The 26135-nt window shown below is 36.9% G+C and overlaps 2 protein-coding genes across 5 annotated transcripts; both read left to right on the top strand.

Annotated features, from left to right (window-relative positions):
* Positions 1–191: 191 nt before the first annotated feature.
* Positions 192–16203, top strand: LOC132700163 (protein quick-to-court). 3 transcript variants are annotated; one of them, XM_060667324.1, is made up of 10 exons: positions 192–381; positions 1240–1414; positions 1467–1659; positions 3599–3770; positions 3874–3946; positions 5283–5357; positions 5414–5588; positions 6794–7411; positions 7535–7618; positions 14819–16203. In XM_060667324.1, exons 2-10 carry the CDS (start codon positions 1269–1271, stop codon positions 15011–15013), a joined length of 1731 nt encoding a protein of 576 aa, XP_060523307.1. In that variant the 5' UTR covers positions 192–381; positions 1240–1268; the 3' UTR covers positions 15014–16203. The 3 variants fall into 3 exon arrangements, with proteins under 3 accessions (XP_060523307.1, XP_060523306.1, XP_060523308.1); XM_060667323.1 differs by lacking the exon at positions 192–381 and adding an exon at positions 431–623; XM_060667325.1 differs by lacking the exons at positions 192–381; positions 7535–7618 and adding an exon at positions 431–623.
* Positions 16204–16300: 97 nt separating this feature from the next.
* Positions 16301–23851, top strand: LOC132700165 (hydroxyacyl-coenzyme A dehydrogenase, mitochondrial-like). Of its 2 annotated transcripts, XM_060667326.1 has the most exons (5): positions 16301–16407; positions 16484–16633; positions 16687–17048; positions 22796–23010; positions 23551–23851. In XM_060667326.1, the coding sequence occupies exons 2-5, from the start codon at positions 16523–16525 to the stop codon at positions 23787–23789; spliced, it is 927 nt and encodes a 308-aa protein (XP_060523309.1). In that variant the 5' UTR covers positions 16301–16407; positions 16484–16522; the 3' UTR covers positions 23790–23851. The 2 variants fall into 2 exon arrangements, with proteins under 2 accessions (XP_060523309.1, XP_060523310.1); XM_060667327.1 differs by lacking the exon at positions 16301–16407 and having other exon boundaries at positions 16444–16633.
* The last annotated feature ends 2284 nt before the right edge of the window (positions 23852–26135 follow it).

The raw sequence follows: 26135 nt of genomic DNA, 5'->3' as shown, positions 1-26135 counted from the left end.
CCCTGTCAAATTTACAGTCATTTTGCCGCGCGTAAAACCAATCGGCGGGAATTTAGTCGCCACGAACTAAAACTACATCAATTTAATCGCACGGCACCGTTAGATTGAAATTAATAATCAAGCAAAGTTTATATTCGATCGGGTATCAGTGACCTGGCAACAACGTGCGGCCGTTACACCATATTTCGACGTGGAGCGCCGCGTTTGAATCTCTCCCCGCCGCGTTATTTTTTTCAAACAGTCGGAGGGGAACCGACCGAAATAATTCTTGATTTGCAATCGCGGAGCGAAAACCGTAACGAAACGCGATTCGACGCCGCACGCGAGTTTCCCAGTTGGCCGGATATGAAACGGTAGAAAATCCTGCCAGATCGTAGACAGGTAAGTTTCCCGTCTGTCAAAATAAGTTTATATTTTTACCAAGCCGATTAATGTGCGCTCGTTATGTCGCGATAAGATAAAAGCGAAATTAACAGTGGCAGAGGCGATAACGAGCGTAAAATACAGGCGAATCGACGTTCCACGATTATTTTTGCCATCGAAAAGTGGTTTTGGTGCGACAAGTTTGTACAATGTTGTTGTTATTCAACGAGTGCGCCCGAATCATGAACGTCGACGAATACGTGAGTAAAAGGAAAAAATATGGCCCATTTACGGAACGTAATTGTTTTTGCAAACGTTGCATAAGAAAGAAAGTACACTCGACGCCGTCAAGGTCACTGCTTAAGCAAAAAACAAAAAAAAAATATTTTGGTCGCGGATGAGAACTCCGTGCTTCCTAATAATCGTGCTGCGAGACTCGAACGGTTTCGTTCCGCTGCGAAACGCAACTCTTCCGGGTTTCTCCGAGCGCAGCGTCGAAAGTGGCTCACTAATCACGATAATTTCACCTAATTATAATAATATAAACAATTACCGTTTGCGCGGTGTTTACGACGGGCAATATAAACGGGGTCGCGTACGTGTATAGTAAAAGCGACGAACGAATTTCAAATATTCCAAAACGACACCCGGACGCTTCGTTCCCGTTCTTTAAAAGCAGCGGCGACCAATCCGTGTTCCGAAAATATAGGTTATGTTTCGTATGTCTGTGGTATCTTCTTCTTTTTAAAACTTAAAGTGGCCGAGTGTCGTAAGACCAGCCGACAATGCGCGGAGTATAAAAAAAGTCATGACACTACCACATACGGATTGACAATAGTTAACACATATGTTGTTAGTGATAGCTGATCCTTACAGGTTGTTAATTTAAACGAGTGTTATAAAATATGAGCGACACAATGTTTACGCCGGACAGCGGCCACGGACAGGGCGATTCGAAAATCCCTGTGCCATCGTCGCCCGCACCTTTACGAAGACATAATAGTCTACGGGCGAGAGGAAACCCGGCTTACGAATCCGCGCGGCGACTCGGGTGAGTAAATTCGAAATCGGCGAACCAGCAAAAATCGATGGCGGATTTCTAGCGGAGATCAGAACCGCGGCGCCGCAGTCATCGACCGTAAGCAGTCGAAGTCGCCCGCCGCGCTGAAACGGACCGGCTCGTTTATGGAAAGGGGCGAAAGACGAGTCGTCGACGGCGTGAGCCCCCCGGAGGCACCCGGATGTGGCGGTTTCAACGCGTCGCCGCGGACGGCGTCGGCGAGGATCAGGAGCCTGGTGAGTGCTCGATTGGGGGTCGGTTACGTGTCACCTACGTGATAGGAACAGATCACTGGGTCGTTTCTCCCGATTGGTTCCCTCTAGAACCGTGACGATCTGAATTAGTCGACAGAAAGTGCTAAAATTGTGTGAAAACCAACGAATTTTATATCAGATGCGCCGCCATAGGCGCGCGGATTTTTTTTTCTCATTTGAAAATAAATTGTAACGAACGGTTTTTTCCATCGGACCGAGAAATTTTCCCGGCGTTCTTGAATATCGAACAACATTGGAAGATCGATCGATATCCATATAGCGAGGTAGCTGCTACGAAAAATCGTCTGCCTATCCCTTTTTAAGCCTTGCTTTGGCAAACATAAGCATTTAAAAAGGATAATAATTGGGGTAGACGTGCCTCGCGCGGGGATGACCTTCGATTTTCGCGTTTGGCGCCAAACGGCCGACGGGATGCGCCGTTGCCGCATCGCAATTAGTTCCGGATCGTCCGGGAAAACGATTTTAACGGATAACTTGAAAATGTTTTCACGCCATTTATTTTCGTAAATAAAAACGTCGGCGATAATTGTGGGACGCCCGGTATAGCGAGTGTGTGACAAATGTTATCTCTAAATGATAAAGTTGCTTTAATTCGGGAGATAGAACGGGGAGAAAAGATAAGTGATGTGGCACGTCGATACGGAGTTACACCGTCGACTGTATCCACTATTTGGAACTGCAAAGAACAAATCATTCAGGCTGAAGCGGCAGGCAGTTCTAGTAGAAAACTAAGAAAGCCAAAATTTGAATATTTGGATTGGGCAGTGTTGCAGTGGTTCCAACAGCAACGTCTTAAAAATGTACCGCTCTCTGGACCTACCGTAAAACTAAAAGCAGAAAAGTTTGCTGAACAGCTTGGCATTATCGATTTCAAGGCTTCGGAAGGATGGTTGGGGAAGTTCAAAGAGAGACATGGTACAAATTATGGTCAGATAAGTGGCGAACACTGTGATATCGACAGAAACGTCACTAACGATTGATTGGGGAAGACGTAGCCAAAACTAGCAGAAACGACATTTGCAATGCTGACGAAACTGGCATTTTTTATAAAATGACGCCTACAACAGCAGACTTGACATATTACAACAAGCAAGAAAGGGCGAGGAACAGCAACAAGAGGAAGAAGAAGATGAAGAAGTTGATCTGGGACCACCACCAACCATTCAACAAGCCCTATATTCAGTTAAGTGGATGTTAAAATATGTATATAAAATAATTAAATATTACAGAACTCTTTATATCGAAGAAAAAAGCACTCCCTTCAATTTCGCTATATAGAGTTTCGACTGTATTTATTAATTAATTATTGAATATACTGACAAGCAGCGAAGAAATTCCTATGCCTTTATCGTATTTGTTTTTAGTCAGAAGCCTACTTAGGTATTTTATCGTGTCTAGTTTCGTCAGAGACTACTTCGCCTTATTTTATTGTGTTCATGATAGTTAAAGCCTACTATGAGATTTTTTCGAAAAGGAAGACTCGAGGGGGGGGGGGATTTAAAAGGTAGGCCTTTTTTGTGTATTTTTTTTTTATTAAATATCTACACTAATACAATACTACACTAATAATACACTAAGGCGCAGAAAAGTTTATAAGTAACAAATGCGTAGCGCCCTCTACAAATGAAATTGCAACTGCGACACCCTGTATCTCGGTTCATATCAACCTGCGGACTAAGGTATGTTTCGTTAAATGGTAATATTTTTACCTAAGGAAACTCCCATTTTGCCATGTACCATTACTTATGGGACAGCCTCTATATATTTTTCGTTTTTGCTGGTTCTTATTCAAAAATTTGGCAAATATGTTTTCTGGGAAAAAAAAATTCCCTTTTTGGAGATAATGGGAGGGAAAAATCTTTGAATATGGCAAACATTTAGGACTTAATGTTTCCCATAGTCGTTGTCGCTGTCCGGCACCAGGGGGAGCAGCTCGAAGTCGCCATCTCTGGGGGCGCCGACGCCCAACCATCATCCGGTGTCGCCTGCGAGGGGGGCCCGCACCTCCTCCTCCTCCTCAAACGCGGCCCTCCGTCTCGATTGCTGGGACGGGGAGAGTGTCAGTAGCGTCGGTGAGTATTTGGCAGGATCGATGGGCGAAACTATCTATCCAGTTGCTGTGTCAAATTTGGCAACGTCGCGCGGACGTGTCGCTAAGCGACAGTGTATTTTCAGCGAGTAGCCTGGCCTCGTGCGACCACGCCCCCGTCGCTAGGAACGGTACCACTTTCTCGGGGCGGAGCATGAAGTGAGTGACGTCATATATTATACCGACAAAGGAGGCCGGACGAGCCATAAACTTTCAACTGAGCCATATTATTGGACTTAATTTTTGTATGAGCCCGTGACATCCAGTTGGTAAAACCTAATTAATCATCACGGGGAGGGGATAAAAGCGGTTCTGGTTGATGTTGTGCTTGTGTCACTCATCCCTTAGGCTGATAAAGCTCAGGTAAAAGAACATCGGCTTGCAGATATTTCACTATTAACCATGCGCGGTGTGTTCAAAAAGTAAGGTGACTTTTAGGTTTTATCAAAAAGTATTTGTTAGTTTAATTAATGGACTCTAGACATTTCGTCCTACTCATATCTCATTTCGAGATACCTCTAACTTTAAGGGGCTTGCGATTTTGATATTGTCTATTCCAACATCGGAGATGGAAGGACCTCTGAAGAAGCTCGCCACTCGTGCTAGCGAAACGTTAGGAAGTAATTCCAACCGACGACGGCCTTTAAACCCGAATGAAGATAATAGCTTATCAATGGGCCGCGAAAGCCTTAACCAATTTATCAAATAGTATCACACTAGTTACAACTACAATCAACTACCTGTTGTAATTTTGTCTTACATAGTCGAAGACGGCCATGGAATACAAAACGTTGGAGAGCTCTGACGTCTTTGATAGATGTTAAAATCAATGGACTGGAGGAGAGCCGTTCAATATTTTATAAAACGTCAAGATATCGGAGTGGGTTCTTCTAATTTCCAGACTATCTATCCCAAAAGGCTCACATACCAGAAAAGAATTAATGTGAAAGTTATTGTAGATATTTATACCCGCTCTATATGCTAGGGTCCTTAGAAATGCCCTTTGAACAGTATCCAATGTGACATCTGTAATGTGGAGACCACACTATTGATGCATACTCCAGTGTAGATCTAACTAAGGAGCAATAAAGAGTTCTAAAACAGTCGGATCAGAGCAGTGTACTATTACGGGTAATAAAACCGAGACCTCTCGTGCCCTTGTTAACAATATCCTCCAGCTGATCCAAAAAGGTCAGTTTACTATCAAAGATGAGTCCAAGGTATATATCTATTTTGAAGGGTGTTAGTTAAGCGAGAAAAAGTAATACTAAAACACTTTCCAACATTTAGATCCAGACCATTTTCTCTGCACCACGAACTAACATTATTAAGGTCGCTCTGAACGGAGCGGGTGTTTAATAAATGAGTTTTCCACTGACATAACGTGGTAAAGTGACGCATTCCGCACGCTTTAAATATTGGCTCTTCCGGTCTCCCACCTATAACGACGTCGATCCGTCTCCCCTCTCCCACTGCAACGGTCACGCCCATATAGGTACGTGTTCCATTGCAACCAGCATTCCGGGGCAGCGGGCGACGAATACCTCACCCCCACCCAGCGCGCGCACAGGTAAGACCCACGCCCATGTACCGCCCGGTGCACTTTTTCATTGGCCGCGCCTCCAGACAGGTGAAGAAACTCAAGTGCCTGCTGCACCAGGCCAGACGCGACCTGGACCAGAAAGACAGCGACATAGTGAAGCTGACCAAAGAGGTGGTCGAGCTCAGGCTCTACAAGGCTGCCCTCCACTCTCCCGAGGACAAGTCGCAGTCGAACAGCAGCGACGCGGTGACTGTCCGGGTAAGACTACGACTCTTACGCATACTTTAATTATATATATATATATATATATATATATATATATATATATATATATATATATATATATATATATATATATATATATATATATATATATATATATATATATATATATATATATATATATATATATATATATATATATATATATATATATATATATATATATATATATATATATATATATATATATATATATATATATATATATATATATATATATATATATATATATATATATATATATATATATATATATATATATATATATATATATATATATATATATATATATATATATATATATATATATATATATATATATATATATATATATATATCATAGTCACTTTCTTATATCTATGAACAGACTATATCATTCAGCCCAAATTAGAAAAATTCCAAATACTTCTTGAAATAAAGAAGAAATTGAAGAATTTCTGTATTTTATATTTTGGTGGGAGCTACACGAATAAACAACTTCTGGAATTATTAAAATTAAAACATTTTAATAAAGACTACAAAATCGATTCGGTAGCACAACGAAATGGACATGAAATCTTGAGATTACCCCCGTATCATTGTACACTTAACCCGATTGAGATGATTTGGTGTTAGTTGAAAGGGCATATAGGAAGAAATAACACTGCACCAAAATTTAATTTAATGACAGTACCGTAAAATATCAGTACAAAGCTGGTCTAACTACGAAAAACGAGCGATAAAAGAAGAAGAAAAGAAAGAAGAACAGTGTAAACTATACACTTGATGACGGGTAGTGATACAACTGTCCGAAACGTTGTGTAAGTTAAAAATAAAGATCGACATCCTTTTAGTATATCTACTGAATCAGCGTCTACCACCTTCAAGCAAACGAAGAAAATATTTATCTAGAACGATTAGCGGCGGAGTTGATCATTGAACTAGGTGACGACAGTAGCGATAGTGACGATTTTTTAAGTGACCGATACTTTATTATTATTATATTTAATATTTTGTCTATTAACAATGATACTATGTAGAAACGTAGTGTTTCCTTGTAATAATTTTTCTATGTGCATGTTTCAAGAATTGCTCGGCGAAAAAAAGTAGGCAAAGTTTATCAGGGGGTCGTTTGTTTCTGGTCGAAGTATATCCCATTTAACCGCATAATGGTTTAAAATTGTCCCATACAAACCCACCAGGAAAACACTAGCGAGCAGGCGACGCCCGAGGCCCCGCCCACCAGCAACGAGCTGAGCTGCTCGATATCGGACTCGGGCCACTTCGACGGCGACGGCACCAACTCGTCGATCCACTCGCAGGAGGACCTCACCGCGCGGTCCGCCCACAACAACCACGTCGACACCGCCGATAAGGCGGTGTCCGCGCACGTGGGGACGCTCGAGCACAGCAGACTGATCGTCGAGTACGAGCGACGGATTCAGGAGTTGGTGCGCACCCACGAGGAAGACACGTACCACCTGAGGCAGCGTCACAACGACAAGGTCGAGGAACTGCTCCAACGGATCACGGAGATCAACGCGCGCTACTGGGAACTGGTGCCCGAACTGGAGGCGGCCAAGGAGAAGATCCGCGAGCTGGAGGCGCAGCTCGAGGACGCGGTGAAGAAGCTGGAGGAGCAGGAGCAACGGGCGAAGCGCACGTACCTGAAGATGTACGCGCAGGGTCAGGAGACGGCCCGATCGGAGCGCGACGACGCGGCAGTCATGGAGGTGGCGAGGGCCCATCCGAACCGCATCTCGGTTCCCGAGCTGCTCAACGAGCTCCAGGTGACGAAAAACGAACTGGACAACGTGAAGGTAAGGGTCGGTGCCCCCCGCCCTAAGCTAGACTAATCCGTCGTCGCTTTCCCCATTATTAACCCCGTTCCCCCATCGATGTGTGTGCGCGCGCGCGCGTGTGTTTTGTTTTATCTCTTCTAGGACGTAGAGTACGCGTCGAGCTCCGCGCATCCGTTACTGAGCGCCAAAGAGGCGCTGTCGCTTTGGGTTCTCGGTGCACGTAAGGTAAAACCAAAATTCGCTGACGTCCGGTAGATGGCACCCCGCGCGTTCGCTTACCCTTAGGATGCACGGCAACACGAAATAACGGCACCAAAAGAAAAGCGACAGAAGGGGTGGAGCTAAGAGCGAAACCACGCCCAATGAACGGTGACTGGTATATAACGGGCGCGGTTTTATTTTAGCCACGTCGAAAAGGTGCGCAAAATAAAATCTCGCCTCTTAGGGGCTCAACTAAAGCCCTACTCGAAGGGATGCGGTCAAAGGGGCGGAGCCAAAATAACATTAGTAGTGCCGACCAGATATAAACGGCATTTTATCAAATAGAATTAGTTTCTGGACGTGACTCGATATAGCAACCTTAACGGAAATGGTCAAGATTATTTTTAATAAAATTAAAAGTAATAATTATATGGTGTGCCTACCAAGTAATTTAATTAGAAATAATGTAGTATAAGGTTGCCTCAGAAAATTTGGGCTTAGGGGCTAGTGGAAAAACATTTAAATTAAAAAATTCGAAGCAAGCGTAGTCCAAAACAAATAGAGACTGCATGTACTTACAATGTTAGCATATAATTAATTGACTTTTTCTACTCCCATCTGTAAAATGCCTAATTACACACTGATCCAGCGTGCGGGAAGCGTCGCTTTACCACGTCAGTTTCCCACGAATCCCAGCCACTTCGGACATTTCCGGGATTTTACCGCACGGGTTTGGGAGCAATCGGATGATTCCGGAGATATTTCCCACACTTTGAATTTTGACTCGCTCCGCTCGTGTCAAATAAACTCGTGAGTCAAATGCCGTTTATCGCACTTGTTGCATAATATTCTATTATTAAACAAAATCTGTAATATAATACAACAGTAATAATAATATTAGCACAAACAGTAACAAATTATCGGAAGAATCGTCATTCATTTTCTTTTTCTGGCATCTCTAAAATATCATCTATTTTTTATGGCGTCTGCTTTCAATTTACTTTCATCAATTTACGATTCAGTTGAAACATACTTCCTGAAAGCAAAAATGGTGGAAAAAAAATTTTCTGATGTAAATTAAAAAAAAATTTTAACAAATGCGTCAAACTCCTTATTGTATTTTTTTTTTAAAACAGTCACTTTTTTTTGTAACAAGGGCAGTGATATTCTTCAAACTGAGTTGAATTTTGGGTGAACTCAAGCTCTTAATCGTTGAAATGATAACTTTAAAGAACAATCAATTACCAAAACCCTTTTTTTACACGAAAAACACCGTTTCTTCGTCATTTTCAGTTTCGAAAACTTCAAACAACGTATTTACAAACAGAATGTATACAAAACATTGTTGTGTGATAAATTAATTTATCCTTGCTTTTAATAAGCGTGAGGACATGTGCACTAGAGTGCTTCATTTTTGGGCGATATTTTTTTTTCTCTATGCTACGTGAAGAATTTTTTTTTTGGGAAAAACGCGTGTATAGCTTTTGTAGAGCATCTGCTACAAAAAATTCCTATTCGTACATTCCCCCGACCACCAGCTTTTAAGTTTTAAGCTGCGAAAATAAATGTTCATTATAATTGATATCAAGTCTGTGAGTTGACTCATATCATTATTTATTAATTAAAATTTATATTCGTTCACTAAATTTTAGAGTGGTCACTGGAGTACAAACATGAATATTTTCTAAATGTCTATAATTAATTATAATTAATATTTTTTTAATAATTCAATTTTAATCTTCTCTAATTGATTCCAAAATAATGTTGGAAATTAGAAACTTGAATCATATAATAACTCAAATAAATAAATAAATTTAATGTAAAAATAATAAATCCTAATTTAGAAATGATTTGATATCAATTATAATGAAAATTTATTTTCACAGCTTAAAACTTAAAAGCTGTTGGTCGGGGAGGATGTACGCGTAGGAACTTTTTGTAGCAAATTTTATGCTATACATACGTTTTTCCAAAAAAAAAAATTTCTTCACGTCGAAAAATCAAGTGAAAACCGAAAAAAATTTTTTTTTCTGTGTTATTTAAATAGGAAAATGAATTTTTAAATGAGCTAAGCCGCTATTGCACTTAAAGCCTTTATTACCCATAATTTTTTATTTTCTATAAAGTATCAGATTTTCAGGTAGCACAGAGAAAAAAAATGCCGCCTAAAAATGAAGCACCCTTTTATTTTAAGACTAGTCGGATATGGTTGACAAAAGAGTGCAATTATTAACATCAACTAACCTGGTTTATCGCATCTATCAGGTAATAGGGACCAAAAAAAGGTAAAGTACTGTTTATTTTGGTTTGGTAGAAGCACCGGTGAAATTAAAAAAATATATAATCTTGAACATTTTAGTTATTACGTTCAGAAACTTATTTCTTGGCTTGGATCTTACACTAATAGGGGTGACGACGAAAGGCCGACACGTTTGAAGTAATAAAAAACTAAAATCAAAATCACGTGTTCAAAAACAACTAAACCGCAAGACCTTAGGACGTGGCTAAAACTAAACGCCCAATGGGCCCAGTCTTTTAGCACTAAAAGGTGCGTCATTTGTCTGCTGGGCGTGGCTAAGAACAAAATCACACTCCTTAAGGGGCGAAGAACAACTAGAGAGTCTTACATTTTTGGGCGGGGCGGAGCCAAAACCGAAACCACACCGAATCTCACATCTTAGGGCGTGTCTTTAAAAAAATAACACGCCCTAGGAGGCGAATTAAAAACTGGGCGTGGTTGAGACTCGTCTGCGACGCATGATACAACAAATAACGACATGACAGATCGCTAAAAGCTAAAAACTTGAATTTGACGCTCAGTACTTGTGGGATGCGGTAGTTATTTACAATGCAATCGATAAAGTTTGTTAATTATAATTTTTTAGGGTAAAATGCAAGTTGGCATTATATTTGCAGCTACCAAATACGCAGAAACATATAAAAAAATCGTTACGTTTTGCGTTGGTATTTGCTCAGATTTTCGGAATAGATATTTAAAATGAAGTTTTCATATTATAATAGTGAACGGAGTGTCATTTTATTAACGATTAATACAACATTTTAGGTTAGATGATCTGCGAATGTTAAGGAAATTTGTACGTAATTTAATAAAAACAAACACTTGTTTTAAGATCACCACACACTTATAATTCATCTACAGAATATTACAGAAAAATACAGTGATTTATACTAAAATTAAAAAACAAATTTCCTTTTGATTTGATTGAGTTGACTGTTACTTGATGATAATCCATTACATACGTAATTTAATAAAAACAAACACTTGCCTTAAGATCACCACACACTTATAATTCATCTACAGAATATTACAGAAAAATAATACAGTGATTTATACTAAAATTGAAAAACAAATTTCCTTTTGAGTTGACTGTTACTTGATGATAATCCATTACATACGTAATTTAATAAAAACAAACACTTGCCTTAAGATCACCACACACTTATAATTCATCTACAGAATATTACAGAAAAATAATACAGTGATTTATACTAAAATTGAAAAACAAATTTCCTTTTGATTTGATTGAGTTGACTGTTACTTGATGATAATCCATTACATACGTAATTTAATAAAAACAAACACTTGCCTTAAGATCACCATACACTTAAAATTCATATACAGAATATTACAGAAAAATAATACAGTGATTTATACTAAAATTGAAAAACAAATTTCCTTTTGAGTTGACTGTTACTTGATGATAATCCATTACATACGTAATTTAATAAAAACAAACACTTGCCTTAAGATCACCACACACTTATAATTCATCTACAGAATATTACAGAAAAATAATACAGTGATTTATACTAAAATTGAAAAACAAATTTCCTTTTGATTTGATTGAGTTGACTGTTACTTGATGATAATCCATTACATACGTAATTTAATAAAAACAAACACTTGCCTTAAGATCACCATACACTTAAAATTCATATACAGAATATTACAGAAAAATAATACAGTGATTTATACTAAAATTGAAAAACAAATTTCCTTTTGAGTTGACTGTTACTTGATGATAATCCATTACATACTTAATTTAATAAAAACAAACACTTGCTTTAAGATCACCACACACTTATAATTCATCTACAGAATATTACAGAAAAATAATACAGTGATTTATACTAAAATTGAAAAACAAATTTCCTTTTGATTTGATTGAGTTGACTGTTACTTGATGATAATCCATTACATACGTAATTTAATAAAAACAAACACTTGCTTTAAGATCACCACACACTTATAATTCATCTACAGAATATTACAGAAAAATAATACAGTGATTTATACTAAAATTGAAAAACAAATTTCCTTTTGATTTGATTGAGTTGACTGTTACTTGATGATAATCCATTACATACGTAATTTAATAAAAACAAACACTTGCTTTAAGATTACCACACACATGTTTATTGCTTTGACAATTGTTTCGGTACACTGTACCTTCTTCGGAAAGAATCTCTAAACTAACTATCACAGGGTTGATTATAGACTATCCATACAGTAGGTAGAATCTTTATCTAAGGGTTTAAGAGGGGATAATTATTTAAGTCGGTTTGATCGTTGTTGCAAACTTGTATATTTCAGTTTATTAATTATTATTATATTAATAAGTTAAGTTTTTTGCTTTTGTGGCATTTGGATTAACGATAATGTTTTTCTCACATTTCATTGTCCAAACCTCGCTAGAGGAGGACCAGTAATCTCATAACAAACCAATGACAAAACATTTTACAAAATATTAATAAGGGAAATTAATTTCTCATAACTCAGAATTAGGTTTTGAGTTTAGATGTATTTAACTTATATTATTTTTGAAATACCTTTTTCTACAAAACTTAAAAATGAGGAGGTGTTAAGTAATGCTGAAAATCAAATTCTTTTATTTAAAACGAAAACAATAACTCTATCATCATCATGATCAAACAAATGTTCAATATCAAGATTATGTTAGGTCCTCTAAAGGGTACATTAAAAAAAAAAGAAACTTACCTGCTTTCCAAAAGAGTGTCAACTAATTGTGTTCTATTTCTTCTAAGTAATCGACGATTTCGGGCGGTATAGCCCAAAAGTTCAAAACGCAAATTACGTACGTAAGATTCTGGCAGCTATTACCGAACTCATGACGAGTGTTGCATTTTGAAAAAATACAAACAATGAGATTTGGTTAGGAATCCGGCCTATGGATTACTGTATCTTAATAAAAACACAGGACAACATTTTTAGTAATGAATGTTGATCAAACACTTTTATGAACCGACCATATTGATAATATTCTATCTATTGTTACTTAATAAAAATTATAAGAGACAGTGTTTCTGTTGAAGTGTTAAAGTTGGTATACCACGGACTTGTTCAAAATCAGAAATCTCCTACGGTTTAATTTTTTGGGGACACGTATATGACGCACATCAAATTTTCATGGCACAATCAACCTCACGCAGAGAACTTTTTGGTTCCGTACAAATTTTGACGCCGACGTCTCTTTACGTGAACTGCCTTATTATACACACACTAAAAAAAAAGAACCCCAATTGTTATTACAGGGGCATGAAATTGGGGCACCATTTTATAGGCTATCAATTTGTCAACAAAACCCTGATTACGTTGGTGTTAGATGTTTAAACAAATTGTATCGAGTCGACCTTAGTTTTGCAGAATCGCCATGGAACAATAAAACTAAATCAAAACTCAAGCAGTTCCTTGTTAAAAAATCATATTATACACTGCCCGAAACAACAACGGAAATTTAACCACAGACTAAGGAGATGCACTACTCAATCACTTTGACAGATGCGCCTCAGCTTGTATGGGTGGCCGTTTTGGCGAATTCAATTTACAAAATTTCAAGATTTTCAAATAGAACACCTTATATTTTTATTCAGATATCAATTCTAGGAAAAAAAAGGTAAGTTTGTAATTTATCTTATATTTAATTTTTTTTTACTTTTTGAGATATTCGAGGTTTAAGATAACACCCGTATAAATTTTTCTTGAATTTAAAGCTGCCCACATTAGGTCAATTGTTAAGACAATAGCAAAGACATGATACTATTTCCTTTAAAGATTACGAAGGTATACGAATAAAACCTATTGCTAACAATACAGAGTGTCCACTAATATCTGGAGATTTGAGAAAAATCGTCTCTATACTATACACTATAACAGATTGAATAAAACTTCAGAAAGATAAATACTTAAAGCTGATAGGTTAACCAAAAAACTATAATTTATTTCAAATACATATAAAATATTTACTAACAAAAAATTTGACAACTATGAACTTTTTATATAGAAATATGAAAAACAGATTTATTTATTTATTCAAATTTGGTTAGTTAGGCTATAAAGCTTAATTATTTATTTTTTTTATTTGGTATTTTCAATCAAGCTAGATAATTAACTATTAAATATTTCTTTCAATATGAATTCTGAAGTTTTATTAAATCTGTATTGGTAGCAATAGCTTTTATTCCTATATCTGGAATATTATATCTTCAAAAGAAGTGGTATTCATGTCTTTGCTATTTAAAAAATACCTAATATTGCCAACGAGTGACCTAATGTGGGCATCTTTAAATTCAACAAGAATTTATACGGGCGTTAACGGAAACGGGATATCTCAAAAAGTAAGTAAAATTTAAATATAAGATAAATTACACACTCACCTTGTTTTTTGTCCTAGAATTGATATCTGCATTAAAATATAGGGTGTTCTATTCGAAAATCTTGACATTTTGTTAATTAAATTCGCCAAAACGGCACCACCTATATAAGCTGAGGATCTGTCAAACTGATTGAGTAGTGCATAGTGCATCATCTCGCTAAATTTTCGTTGCAATACCTAGATCAGTAGCGTCATAACACAATTTTATATGGGGCAATGAAAATATGAAAAAAAAACACACACACATAACCTCAACTTCTGCCTACACTATGCAAAATTCGAATAGGAATTTCTTAAGAAAGTGACCTTTGTCACGCTCCGCGTGACGTCAGTCACGTGACCCGCTGCTACATGCGCAATGTCATATCTTTGTTGTATCATGCCTTGTTCGACTCCCTGACTCGAGGCACTCGCAGTAGGCGCATGGAAACGGTCGCGTATGGCTTTGCCGGTGATGGCAGTAGTATCGCACGCGTTGTAGATGTCGCGGTCGTCGCCTCGGGGCCATTATTTCTCTGCGCTCTTGCAGGCAATGTACCGGCAGCTGACGGAGGCGAAGAGCAAAAACAAAATCGACCCGGAGATCACGCTGCAATTCCTCCGGTCCGCCGTCTACTATTTCCTGACCGACAAGGAGAACAGCCGGGGCCACCTGAGAGCGATCGAGAGCATCCTCGGCTTCTCGCCGAACGAGATCGCGAACATAGATCGCGCGTTGTCGTAAAAAAAAACGGTCGATTTAGAAGTTTCTGTTCGATTTTGCGGGGGCGTTTTTGAAAAAATCCTCGCGTAAATTTCCGTTTCGGCTTCTATTTAGGGAATTATTTTTCGTTATCAAGGTGAACGCTGTGATTTTATACTTGGCGCGGAAAAATCCTCTTATCGTGGCCGATTAGCTACAACGACGTCCTTTAAATAGTCTATGAACACAAGAGTGACCTTTAAACGACCTTCGCTTTCGAAGGGAATACCGGTTTTTTCGTATTTTAGGTTAAGTGTATAACGTGGACCGTTTATCTCAGAAACTATAGAGGATGGATCCAATAGTTACATTCAGAAGTTAACTTCTTATTTTAAATGGAATACCCGGTATATTACTTAATTTTTGAATTCTATACAAAATTCTAGAGTAAGTGTAACCGTTTTTGACGTTTTTAATTTTTTACGCGAAGAATGACGTTTGCAAGACGTAATATATCTGTCAATATCTTCATTCGGAAGCATTTATTGTTTTACTTGACGGTTGGTAGACAAAGCACTCAAATAACGGATTTCATAAGAAATTTCGATACATATTAATACAGGGTACGCGAAAAATAAGGTTAGAAACGAAATTAAAAAAACTGCCAAAAAAACTTTTTCTTTTATGGAAACTACCAATTTTTTATAATCTCCTCATATTTAGCATTACAAATTAAGGCAGTATTATATAAGGTTGTGTATGCCCAATATTTTTACTTTTTGAAATATTTCCTTTTAAACATTTGTTCAGTTGGTGTAAAAAGTAGTTTCAAATAAGAAAGTTGATATTCGCCCACGAAAAATTAAAATATATAGAAAATAAAAATAAATTAAAGGTTTGTAACACCCCAATTAACTTTTGGCTCCATCCTCTATAGTTTCCGAGATAAGATAAATAGTCTGCACTTACGGTTTTGGGGGGAAGGGGAATAATCACCGCTACATTCAAATAGTAGATTTTTGCGAAACTACGGCGCTTTCGTCCATGATTTTTAGTTTTTTTTAGGGCACACGGTGGTTCGCTCGGCTTGGTGCACGAAGCGCCAAAATATAATATTAGTTACCACTTTGTCGGTCGGATCGTGCAATTTTCGTTAGAGATACATAGTATATATATTTATCGTTTCGATTGAATTCGTACGTAAGTTCCTGTTGAATAAAAAGTGAATACAGTCAGTGACTTTCAATACGGTTTGGCCGAACGGCCACGGTGCTATTGTCCGCTGTGCGCTGCGGACGTAATCCGTCTGATAAACGTCAAAATTTTATAACCGATCGATTGTTTATGTTGATTTATTTCCCGTCGACTTTGAGCCGCGATTAACGAGTGAAAGTGTCAACTTTGAATCTCATCCCAGTACATTTATATATATATATATATATATATATATATATATATATATATATATATATATATATATATATATATATATATATATATATATATATATATCGGTTCACTCGGCTTTGTTTCATTCGCTCGTTGAACATCATGGCGACTTTTACGGTGTTGAAACGGTGCTTTTCCACCTCGACTAGTAGGAAAGTGATACAAAACGTTACGGTTATCGGAGGCGGTTTGATGGGTTCCGGTATAGCGCAGGTACGTAAGGTTCCACCCGGCGAATTTCGTCTCGTTTCAAAACGCCCCATCAGGTCGCGGCGCAAAGTGGTAACAACGTAACCCTGGTCGAGGTCAATCCCGATATTTTAAAAAAAGCCGACGCGGTTATCAAGACGAACCTGGGTCGGGTAGCGAAAAAACTGTACAAAGAGGACGCGAGGGCCATCGAAAAGTTCGTCGACGAGACCAAGGCGAGAATCGTCGGGTCGACGGATCTGTCCGAGGCGGTGCGCGATAGCGATTTGGTGGTGGAAGCCATCGTGGAAAATTTAGACGTCAAACATAAACTTTTCGGGGCGCTGGACAAGGCGGCGCCGCCCAAAACATTGTTCGCTTCCAACACCAGTTCCCTGTCCATCGGGGACATCGCATCCGTTACCGACAGAAAAGACAGGTAGTTGGAGTTCAACGTTTTCTTGTAAAAAAAAAGTTACCTTGGAACCCGTTCTATTTAATTGGTGCTTGCGCAATGGTCGATTCATTTTTTTTTTAAATATATGTACCGCTGTTCCGGTAAGACAGCGGCGTAAGTGCAAAATTTTTGGAAATTGAGTTATACAGGTCACGAAACATATTATTCGGTTATAGGAGGATCGTTAGTGTGACAAAGTTAGACTGAGAGTTTAAAAGCATCGAGGTGACACGCAAATATTTTGCTATATTGCCAATATAACAATAATAATAATAATAAATTACCTTTATTGTTGTATATTGTTATATACAAATATACAGTAGAGAAGAGGCAAAGTTTAGTAAAAGCTACTCCACTTAACCTCTTAAATGTTTGTTAACTTAAGGGGTGGCGTAAGGGTTTCAACCCCGAATTAACTCTCCCCAAAAACCAAAGCACTGTTCTATTGGACTCGTCCGTCCTGACTCAGCTTACGTGACTTTTGGCGGTCATATAAAAGATATCGCTAACACGGCCATCCTGCTCTGAAAGCGTCCTCGCGCTATTTCTAAAATTTTAGAAACCAACATCAAAATTTTTGTAAATGCTACTATTTGAAGTTTACAAACAGACAACGGGGTTGCTATTGTAACATGATTTTTTTTTATTCGATAATGGGATTGCCATTATTAACTTTTTTTTTCAATAATGGGATTGCCATTGTTCTTCTACTTAATAATGGACTGCCATTATTAACCTCAATTCTTTTTTTTTTCAATAATGGGATTGCCATTATTCTTCTACTTAATAATGGGATTGCCATTATTAACCTCACTTTTATACGTGACTTTTGACAGCCATATAAAAGATATGGCTAACATGTTTAAATTGAAAACTAAGCAAGAAGTTGTAAATACATTGATAAATTAAATATAGTATATATAGTATAATAGAAAAATGTAATAGTAATGTGATTTTTTACTGAATCGTGCATACCATTAAAAATTACAACAGCGTTGTAAGCAAATGATCTGCGGAACAAAGATAAACGATATCTTGGCGGTGAGAGTATGTAGGGGTACCTTAAAGCCACTGATTGCAAATTACTAAACTGTAATTTAGCTCGTAAGTGTAAGTATAAAAGGCGCAAAAGCGAATTAGACTATTTCACCAACAAAGATACATAATCCAGGAATCTAAGTCTACAATCAAATATAACGCCACGGTTTTTATTACAATTCATAATTTTCAAACGTTCATCGTTAATAAATAAATACATTACAGTGCATTTTTTAGCATTAAGTTGAAGATTATGCCTAGAAGAATATATAAATAAGTTATGCAAATCCAAATTGATATAAATTGAAGCAATATCAAATAATTTAGCAAATGAATGCAAATTTAAATATTCGATGGATGTATAATTATCAGAAACATAAATTAAGAATAATATAGGTCCAAGGACAGAACCTTGCGGTACACCTGATGACAGAGGAAGAAATTCAGAACTTCAGTTTGAAATAATGGCTTTAACTGAGTGAATAATTGCCGGTTTAAGTGCAAATGATACATTCGAGCGATTTTTGTAGAAAGAAGTGGTATAGGCAGTTCTCGGTGCCGATTTCTTTCGCGTATTTGAAATAACATTTTAAAATTTTTGACGCATTTCTTTAAAACGCTTCGAAAAATATTTATTGTTCTTTGTTTGTGCCATTTGCACTAAAATAAAAACGTTTAAAATGCCCGTCGTGAAAAATAAAAAAGGAATTCAAAAATAAAACTAAAACCTTCATAATTATTTTATAGAAGGTTTAAAAAGTGTTTCTGCAGTAACATTGCTAAAAGCATTTGTAATTTTGCTACGAAGAAAAAAATCATTTGGTGCTAGATCTGGGGACCCAGGTGGCCATTCGATGCTTCCCCTTAGGAAACGATGCATTCAGAAAATCCTGAACTCTCCTTGTTGATACCAAATTTCATGAACATGGATATTGGGAGCCTAAATAGTTGGAAATGGTTTCTTAAAATACCAGCCAATACGATGACCTTTTCCGAATACTGAGTCTTTGAAGGAATGGATGGTTTTCTTGTGAATATCTTCTTTTTGGTTTTCGTTCATGCGTTTCTCATGATCTGCAGGTAAATTTTCCTGCGTGTTTCTGCACTGTTCGTGGTTCTTTCTCAAATTCCATGCTTTTCAAATTTATTACTCATTCGTAAATTTGTGCAATGTGCAGGAATTGACCTATTTTCAAACAATAATGCAAATCTGCCGATAATTTCTTGGGGCGAACTACCCGAGAGACACCAATTAATAATTTGAACCTTACCTTTTCTTTAGTCACATATACTACTATTTTTAAAAAAATACGAGCAATTTTTGACACTTTAAACCCCCCCCCCCCCCCCCCCCACCTTCAAGCCTTTGTTAGCATTATAGCCCTGAACGCCAACAGGTTTTTATTTAATCTCGCAGCAACAGCCAGCATTTCTTGTCACTTTCTTACATATTTTAGAGTCTCGGTGTATCTCTGTCACGCTTACGAAAACCCTATGACCGAATAATATTTTTGGCGAATTGTATATGGTAAAACAATGACGATCCATATTTAACTCACTAATGCAACGTTTTTAAAGTCACAGTTCGACCAATTGCGAAACTAAAGATAGAAATTATAGAAAATTGAGAAATTCAGCGGGGCTCTAGAAAGAACAGTTGAAAATTATTTCCTGGTTTTGTTTGAACATTAAGTTTCACACAATGTTTTTGTTTATTTTTTATCCACAATACTGACATCCCTCAGCAAATTATTGTTGTGACATTACCAGAAAAATAATTTGATGCTTAAGATTTGATAAATTGAAAAATAAGGGCGTACACGCAAGTATGCAAAACAATTGACGTAATAATTGCATATGTAATAAAACCTACGAGTGCAATGCCATGAATAAAAGATCCGAGTTGCTTATCAATAAGTATTATGCCGACAACACATAACTGATAACGTCACAGTTATGTAAACTGTAACTGTAACTGTAACTCATTGATCTCTCTTGTGTTCAATTTTGCAAACAATACGATAACTCAGAAGTTGTTAAATAAAAGCACTCTCTTTTACTTACTAGCGGACTTACTTTTGCTTCTTTTTGAGCGGCGACAATCTAGTTTTTAGAGATTAGAGTACCTATTGAATCCTATTTGTACGCTTGTTGCCGAAGCTAACCTTTGGACAAAGGAAATAACTAACACTTCTTATGAAATTTCGCCATTATATCTCTTTGTTGGTTATTAACGGGTTTAACTTCATTTTTCTGACGTTGTTTTCAATTGCACGTGTTTTATTTGCACGTTCTTCTTGGTTGACCTCTACATTAAAACGTTAGATTAGGTTTGGGTTTCTTCCGTTACTCGAAAGGGAAATTTGTGAACTTGCAAAGCAACTTAATATTTTTGACGTTTTGAATGGTACATTTTTCGTTTTTGCACGTTCTCTTTGATTGGCGTCACATTAAAAGGTTAGGTTAGGTTTGACTTTCTTCCTTTACTTAAAAGAGAAATTTGCAAAGTTGCAAAGCAACTTCATTTTGCTGACTTCGCTTTGAATTCTACATGTTTGGTTTTTGTACGTTCTCCTTGGTTGACCTTACATTAAAACCTTAGATTAGGTTTGGGTTTCTTCCGTTACTTGACAGGGAAATTTGAAAAGTTGCAAAGCAACTTCATTTGTTTGACCTTTTGAATTCTACATTTTTAGTTTTTGCACGTTCTCTTTGTTTGACGTTACATTTAAAAGGTTAGGTTCGGGTTTCTACTGTTACTTAAAAATTAAATTTGCAAAGTTGCAAAGCAACTTCATTTTGCTGACGTTGTGTTGAATTCTACATTTTTGATTTTTGCACCTTCTCTTTGGTTGACGTTGCATTAAAAGGTTAGATTAGGTTTGGGTCCGTTACTTAAATGAGAAATTTGTTAAGTATTAATATGAAGAATCATAAAAAATGTCATTTTGCAGAATTATGATCTAACATATTCCTGAACTATGTCCAGCTATATTAAAAACCGATGTATGCCTCCCACAGCATTCGCTTTCCAATTATATCCATTTTAGAAGATAAAAAATCCCGTTCAACTCATTCAAAAATGTGACGCCATTTAAATCACTTCATTGGTATGATGAAATTAGATGTAAATGTTTTTTAAAATAAACAAGAAAAAACTAGTCAAATAAAAATAATTCATAACCCACAATAATTGCGATTTTCGAAAAGCGTTGGATTTTCTCATCTCATCAAACGCCCACGCCTCAAATAGGAGATAAAGTAAATTAACGCCAAAATAAGAAATCCAAAACTATACACCTACACACTTACCCTGAGTTCATAGTTCACCATGGCGAATAGTTCTTGTGAAAATACGGCATAGATTCTATCCGCCATTCTTAACCAATGCAAGTATATAAAGTTCGCCCGACGATATACCTTTTGCGACATAATCCGGTATTTGACTTTGGTAAATTTTATGAAGGTCTCAAACGCCCGTCTTAAAAACTTCCAGTAACTGCTTCTTTGTGTAGAAATATTCAAATTTTGAAGCAAAAAAATTTGAATGACCTCTTCAATCGATGATGAATTCGGTATTTTTTCCGCTTGTGCGCAATGGTGGCCTTCGCTACATCACGCTTTGGTGGAATATTGGGAAGCAATTTTTCAGGAAAACATTTTTCAAAGATGTTTTCGTTTTCGTGGTAGTCAACCTTTGCCTCTACCCAACCAGCTTCAGAGCCCGCATGTACTATGATAATTCGTTTGCCAACGTTTGCTACCATCAGACCATCCTTTCTTTTAGCACGAATTTCTTGATTCCATCAAAACTTGTCTCCTGTCGATGGTTTTGTAATAAAAACCAATACTTCGTATCAACGCACGCGAAGTCTCTTGGCAATATTCAATGTACGAAACGCTACGCAACGCTTCATGTAAAGTTTTAATTGTTAGAACATGTTTGTTGTTTTTATTTCTTTATGTACTGTGGCATCTCCAGATATCGATTTCAGAAACAGAAACACTTAATATGATAGTTTTGGCGGCAACCGGCAAATATGTCCGAGTCTTTGATCCATTTGAATTTGACGGATATTCATCATCAACGATTATTACGTCATCGACCACAATCTCAATTTCTTCGTTGGACATCGCAAGTGACCAACAAAATTGAACAATGTAATGTGAATTATAATAAAATGTATATAAATATGGCACACTCAGCTTCAAAAAACAATTGTATTGCTTTCCTAGGGAAATATTTCATAGTCATTACGTTAAGCCATTAAATTCTTCTTTTAATGTGTTTTTAATATATCGGATCAACCTATTTAATGGTCAAATTCAACTTGAAATCTAGCTACCTCAAGTAGGGACTATTTTAATATCAATTAATATAACAGTTTAATCGAAGAAAATTAGTCTACTAATACGACCCGGGGTTGTGGTACACGTGCTTCTGTTTTTCAACAAGCGGATCTTAAACTCATTCCGAGGTCAAAACCATAAAAGGTTGTAAAAACGGTATATCGTCGGGCGAACTTTAATAGTAATATAATTAATTCAACTCGACGTTCCTTATCAAGCACTAATTACAGAACCACTCTAAAAAAATCTGTTTTTAAGAAATGCGCCCACAGATGGCGCCACCGATAGGGACAGCGCATGCGCATATTAAAATAGTGAAATGGGGTTACGGCCCAACTTAGGTTCGGTGGGCTGCACTTTTTCAATCCTGTACCTGTGATGAAACTGCTGGAGGTGGTGCGAATACCGGAACAGTCGGAACAGACGTACCAGGCGTTTATGGCTTGGGGCAAAGCGATCGGCAAAACATGTATTACTTGCAAGGATACCCCCGGGTTCGTGGTTAACAGATTGCTGGTGCCTTATTTGGCAGAGGCGATAAGGATGATGGAAAGGGGTCAGTCTTCGTGTATTGATTAATATACTTCGACCAGAAATATAGTGTTTATTACGCCAAAACCGCAGCCCCTTACACGTAACCATTCCAGGACCGCCCCAAATCCTATTTTTTTCTAGATTTCGCCATTACCGAATTCTAAAAGATTCCATTAAAACTTGCCTTTTGTCAATTTTTTTAAATCTAAAACCCATGTGTTGAATACACTTCCGTAAAGTAGTTCTACCACATTTAACAGCGGTTTCATGTCTTTCAAGACTCCTAATTAAGATATCTAATGTAGGCACGCTTTGTATTATATCTTGATCACTTAATCAAATTTAAAACGGTTCATTTACGTTTCAAATAAATTTTTTAAGTTTTTACAAATATTCGTTAGGGTTCATCTCAGGCACGATCCTGCGAAGGTCTACGGTTAAGCCACTGTGAAAACTTAAAACCCCAAAGCAATAAACGCACTATATTTTTGGTCGCATTATTATTCTTGACTTTACCGCAAATATGACCTAAGGTCAAGGCTGTAGAAGGGGTGCATTTCAGGTGACGCGTCGCCACGTGACATCGACATAGCGATGAAACTGGGCGCCGGTTATCCGATGGGGCCGATCGAGCTCGCCGACTACGTCGGCCACGATACCACTTTGTCGATAATCGAAGGCTGGCACAAAAAATTCCCCGATAAGCAGTTATTTGTGCCGTGCGAGTCGCTCAAGGAGAAAGTAAGGGAAGGCAAGCTGGGCGTGAAAACCGGCGAAGGTTATTATAAGTATAACAAGTAAATGAATATTTTTATCCATCGGTGCCTTTATTATATAAGAAATTTAATATACTTTTACGTTTTTTTTTCTGTTTGAGTACCTTCCGAGGTGTTCCGATCCCGCTCTCTCCCACCTAACCACGACGCTTTGCAGTTTGAAATACTGGCTCGCGAACATGTCGAAGGACGTGATAGTCAAAAAGGATTGGAAGAAATATTACAGGATGTGGAAATTAAAAATGAAGCGGAGCAGAGCGAACGGCCTCCCTACGTTTTAACGTGTTTAAATTGATCGCCATCAAATAATTGATCTCGATACACCGTTTCCAATCGCAAGAAAATTTACGTTAAAACTACAGTCTAGTTGGCGTTGAAACAATCACGGCAATGGGCCAATGCCTTTTGAATAATGGCCTAAGTTGCTAAATTTAATGAAGAAACTCTTTGCAACTTACCAATGTTTAACGATTCGTTCGTTCTGCTGTTAATATTACCCTGCCCCGTTTTATTTTGTTTTGTTTTTTTTTTTAATTTACTAACATGTACGTTAAATATGAACCCTTCAATCGCAATACTTATTTCACAATAAATTGATTTCTTACCAAATTTGCATCGTTAGTCTCGGTTTTTAAGTGTTTAATGTTCAGTTTTTGCATTTATTGTGGAAACTACTCCATATTGCTTTTTTCACATTATCCTCTGGCGTTATTAAATCGAAATGAATAAATCATAAGTGGATAATAAAATGAATTATAAGATGAAGGTTTTTTAATCTCTTTCTTGCTTATTGATCTATTTTTAATTACCTATGTGTACCTATGTGTTTACTAATGACATAAATCAGCAGAGTTTGTACAGGACTGAATGTAATTTAACATTTAACGTAAGGGCTTTTCAACAGACATTTAATTTCACCTAAAATTTTAAATTTTACTCATCAAAAATATATAGAAATACTTACACAAAAGTTAAGCATTTGAACATCAATGTATACAAAATTAGCGTAAAATAATGATAAAGTAACAGTAATATTTAAAAAAATCAGCTGATTAAAAGCTAGTAACGTGAAGTTAAACTTAATTTAATGTCAAAATTAAAAATCGGTCCACTTTAAAATTAAATCTTAATTAATTACATTTTTGCAAATACACCACTTTTACATTTAAATTGTCGAACTTTTTTAATCTGCTTTATTTTATCGAACTATTTATACTTACTTGCTAGTTTTTAAACCACGAACTTCAGCTTGAGAATAATGCTCCGAATTACTAAATATCAACTTCGGGTAAATTTTCTGATTATCAAAATACAACGGTCATAACCAATGGCAGCACGTTTTCAGAGCAGGTGAATTTATTCAAATTTTAAACATTTATTTTTTACGTAATTTAATTCTGATTGGAATTTTTCTTTTTGAACAAGAAAATATTATATTCACCTTCCGACTGACAACCTCATATAAAATAAACAAGCCTGGTATTCACATAACATTCTCAACAACGCCGTAAATTAAATACTGCAAAAACTTGAAAAAAAAAACAAGTTCTGTAAGTATTATTATATAAGAAATTTATAATATTTTTGTTTTCCGTTTCTACATTTGTGTACCTCGCAAAGTTGTCCGATCCCGCGCTCTTTTTTGAAATATCAACTCAAAAACATGTCGTTACATCTCGACACACTTACCTCTTTGAACTGGTGCCAATACACATTTAAAACATATAGTTTTGTTTCGATTTTCGCGCACACTTTAAGTTAATTGAGATACACAGCTTAACAGTGGTAGTGGGCGTATGCCTTTTGAGGATTTGCCCAGAGTTGCAAAATTGACGAAGAAGAAATTATTTACTATAAATTATGCCCAACTGTATTAGTGAAACGCATATAGGTTAGCGACAAACCAGCAACGTTTTCGTGATGGATTTATAATTTTAAATCGATCGCCGAGCAGAAAAGTCATTCTGCTCACTTCAGTATTCTACCGTTTTATAGTTTCTTCTAAGATAAATAGCTAGCAACATAACCTCAATGATGTCATAAACGAATAAATACTGCAAAAACCACAAAAAAAAGACAAGTACTAAAAGTATTACAAGTGGATAAAAGTTTTTGATTCTGTGGTGAGCATCGCACGCGGCGGTTTAACCTCCGTTCGCTCCCGACAAAATCCCATGTATTCGTCCCAAAAAGTTTGATATCGGTTCCCACGGTGTCGATTTAATGTTTTGAGTGTTCAGTGTATGTTTTAAAGTGATAATCGTCGTCGGTCCCGTCGTTTTTCCCTGTTCACGCCGGCATGGAGGCCGGATGGTCCGGGGTTGAACGCATAATTGAATTGAATTGCTCAGTTTTCTAGATGGTTTTATAT

The sequence above is a fragment of the Cylas formicarius genome, unplaced genomic scaffold (genome assembly GCF_029955315.1).
Source record: "Cylas formicarius isolate icCylForm1 unplaced genomic scaffold, icCylForm1.1 PGA_scaffold_3__17_contigs__length_32017465, whole genome shotgun sequence".
NCBI classification, from domain to species: Eukaryota; Metazoa; Arthropoda; class Insecta; order Coleoptera; family Brentidae; genus Cylas; species Cylas formicarius.
This window is presented reverse-complemented; position numbering and strand designations above follow the sequence as displayed.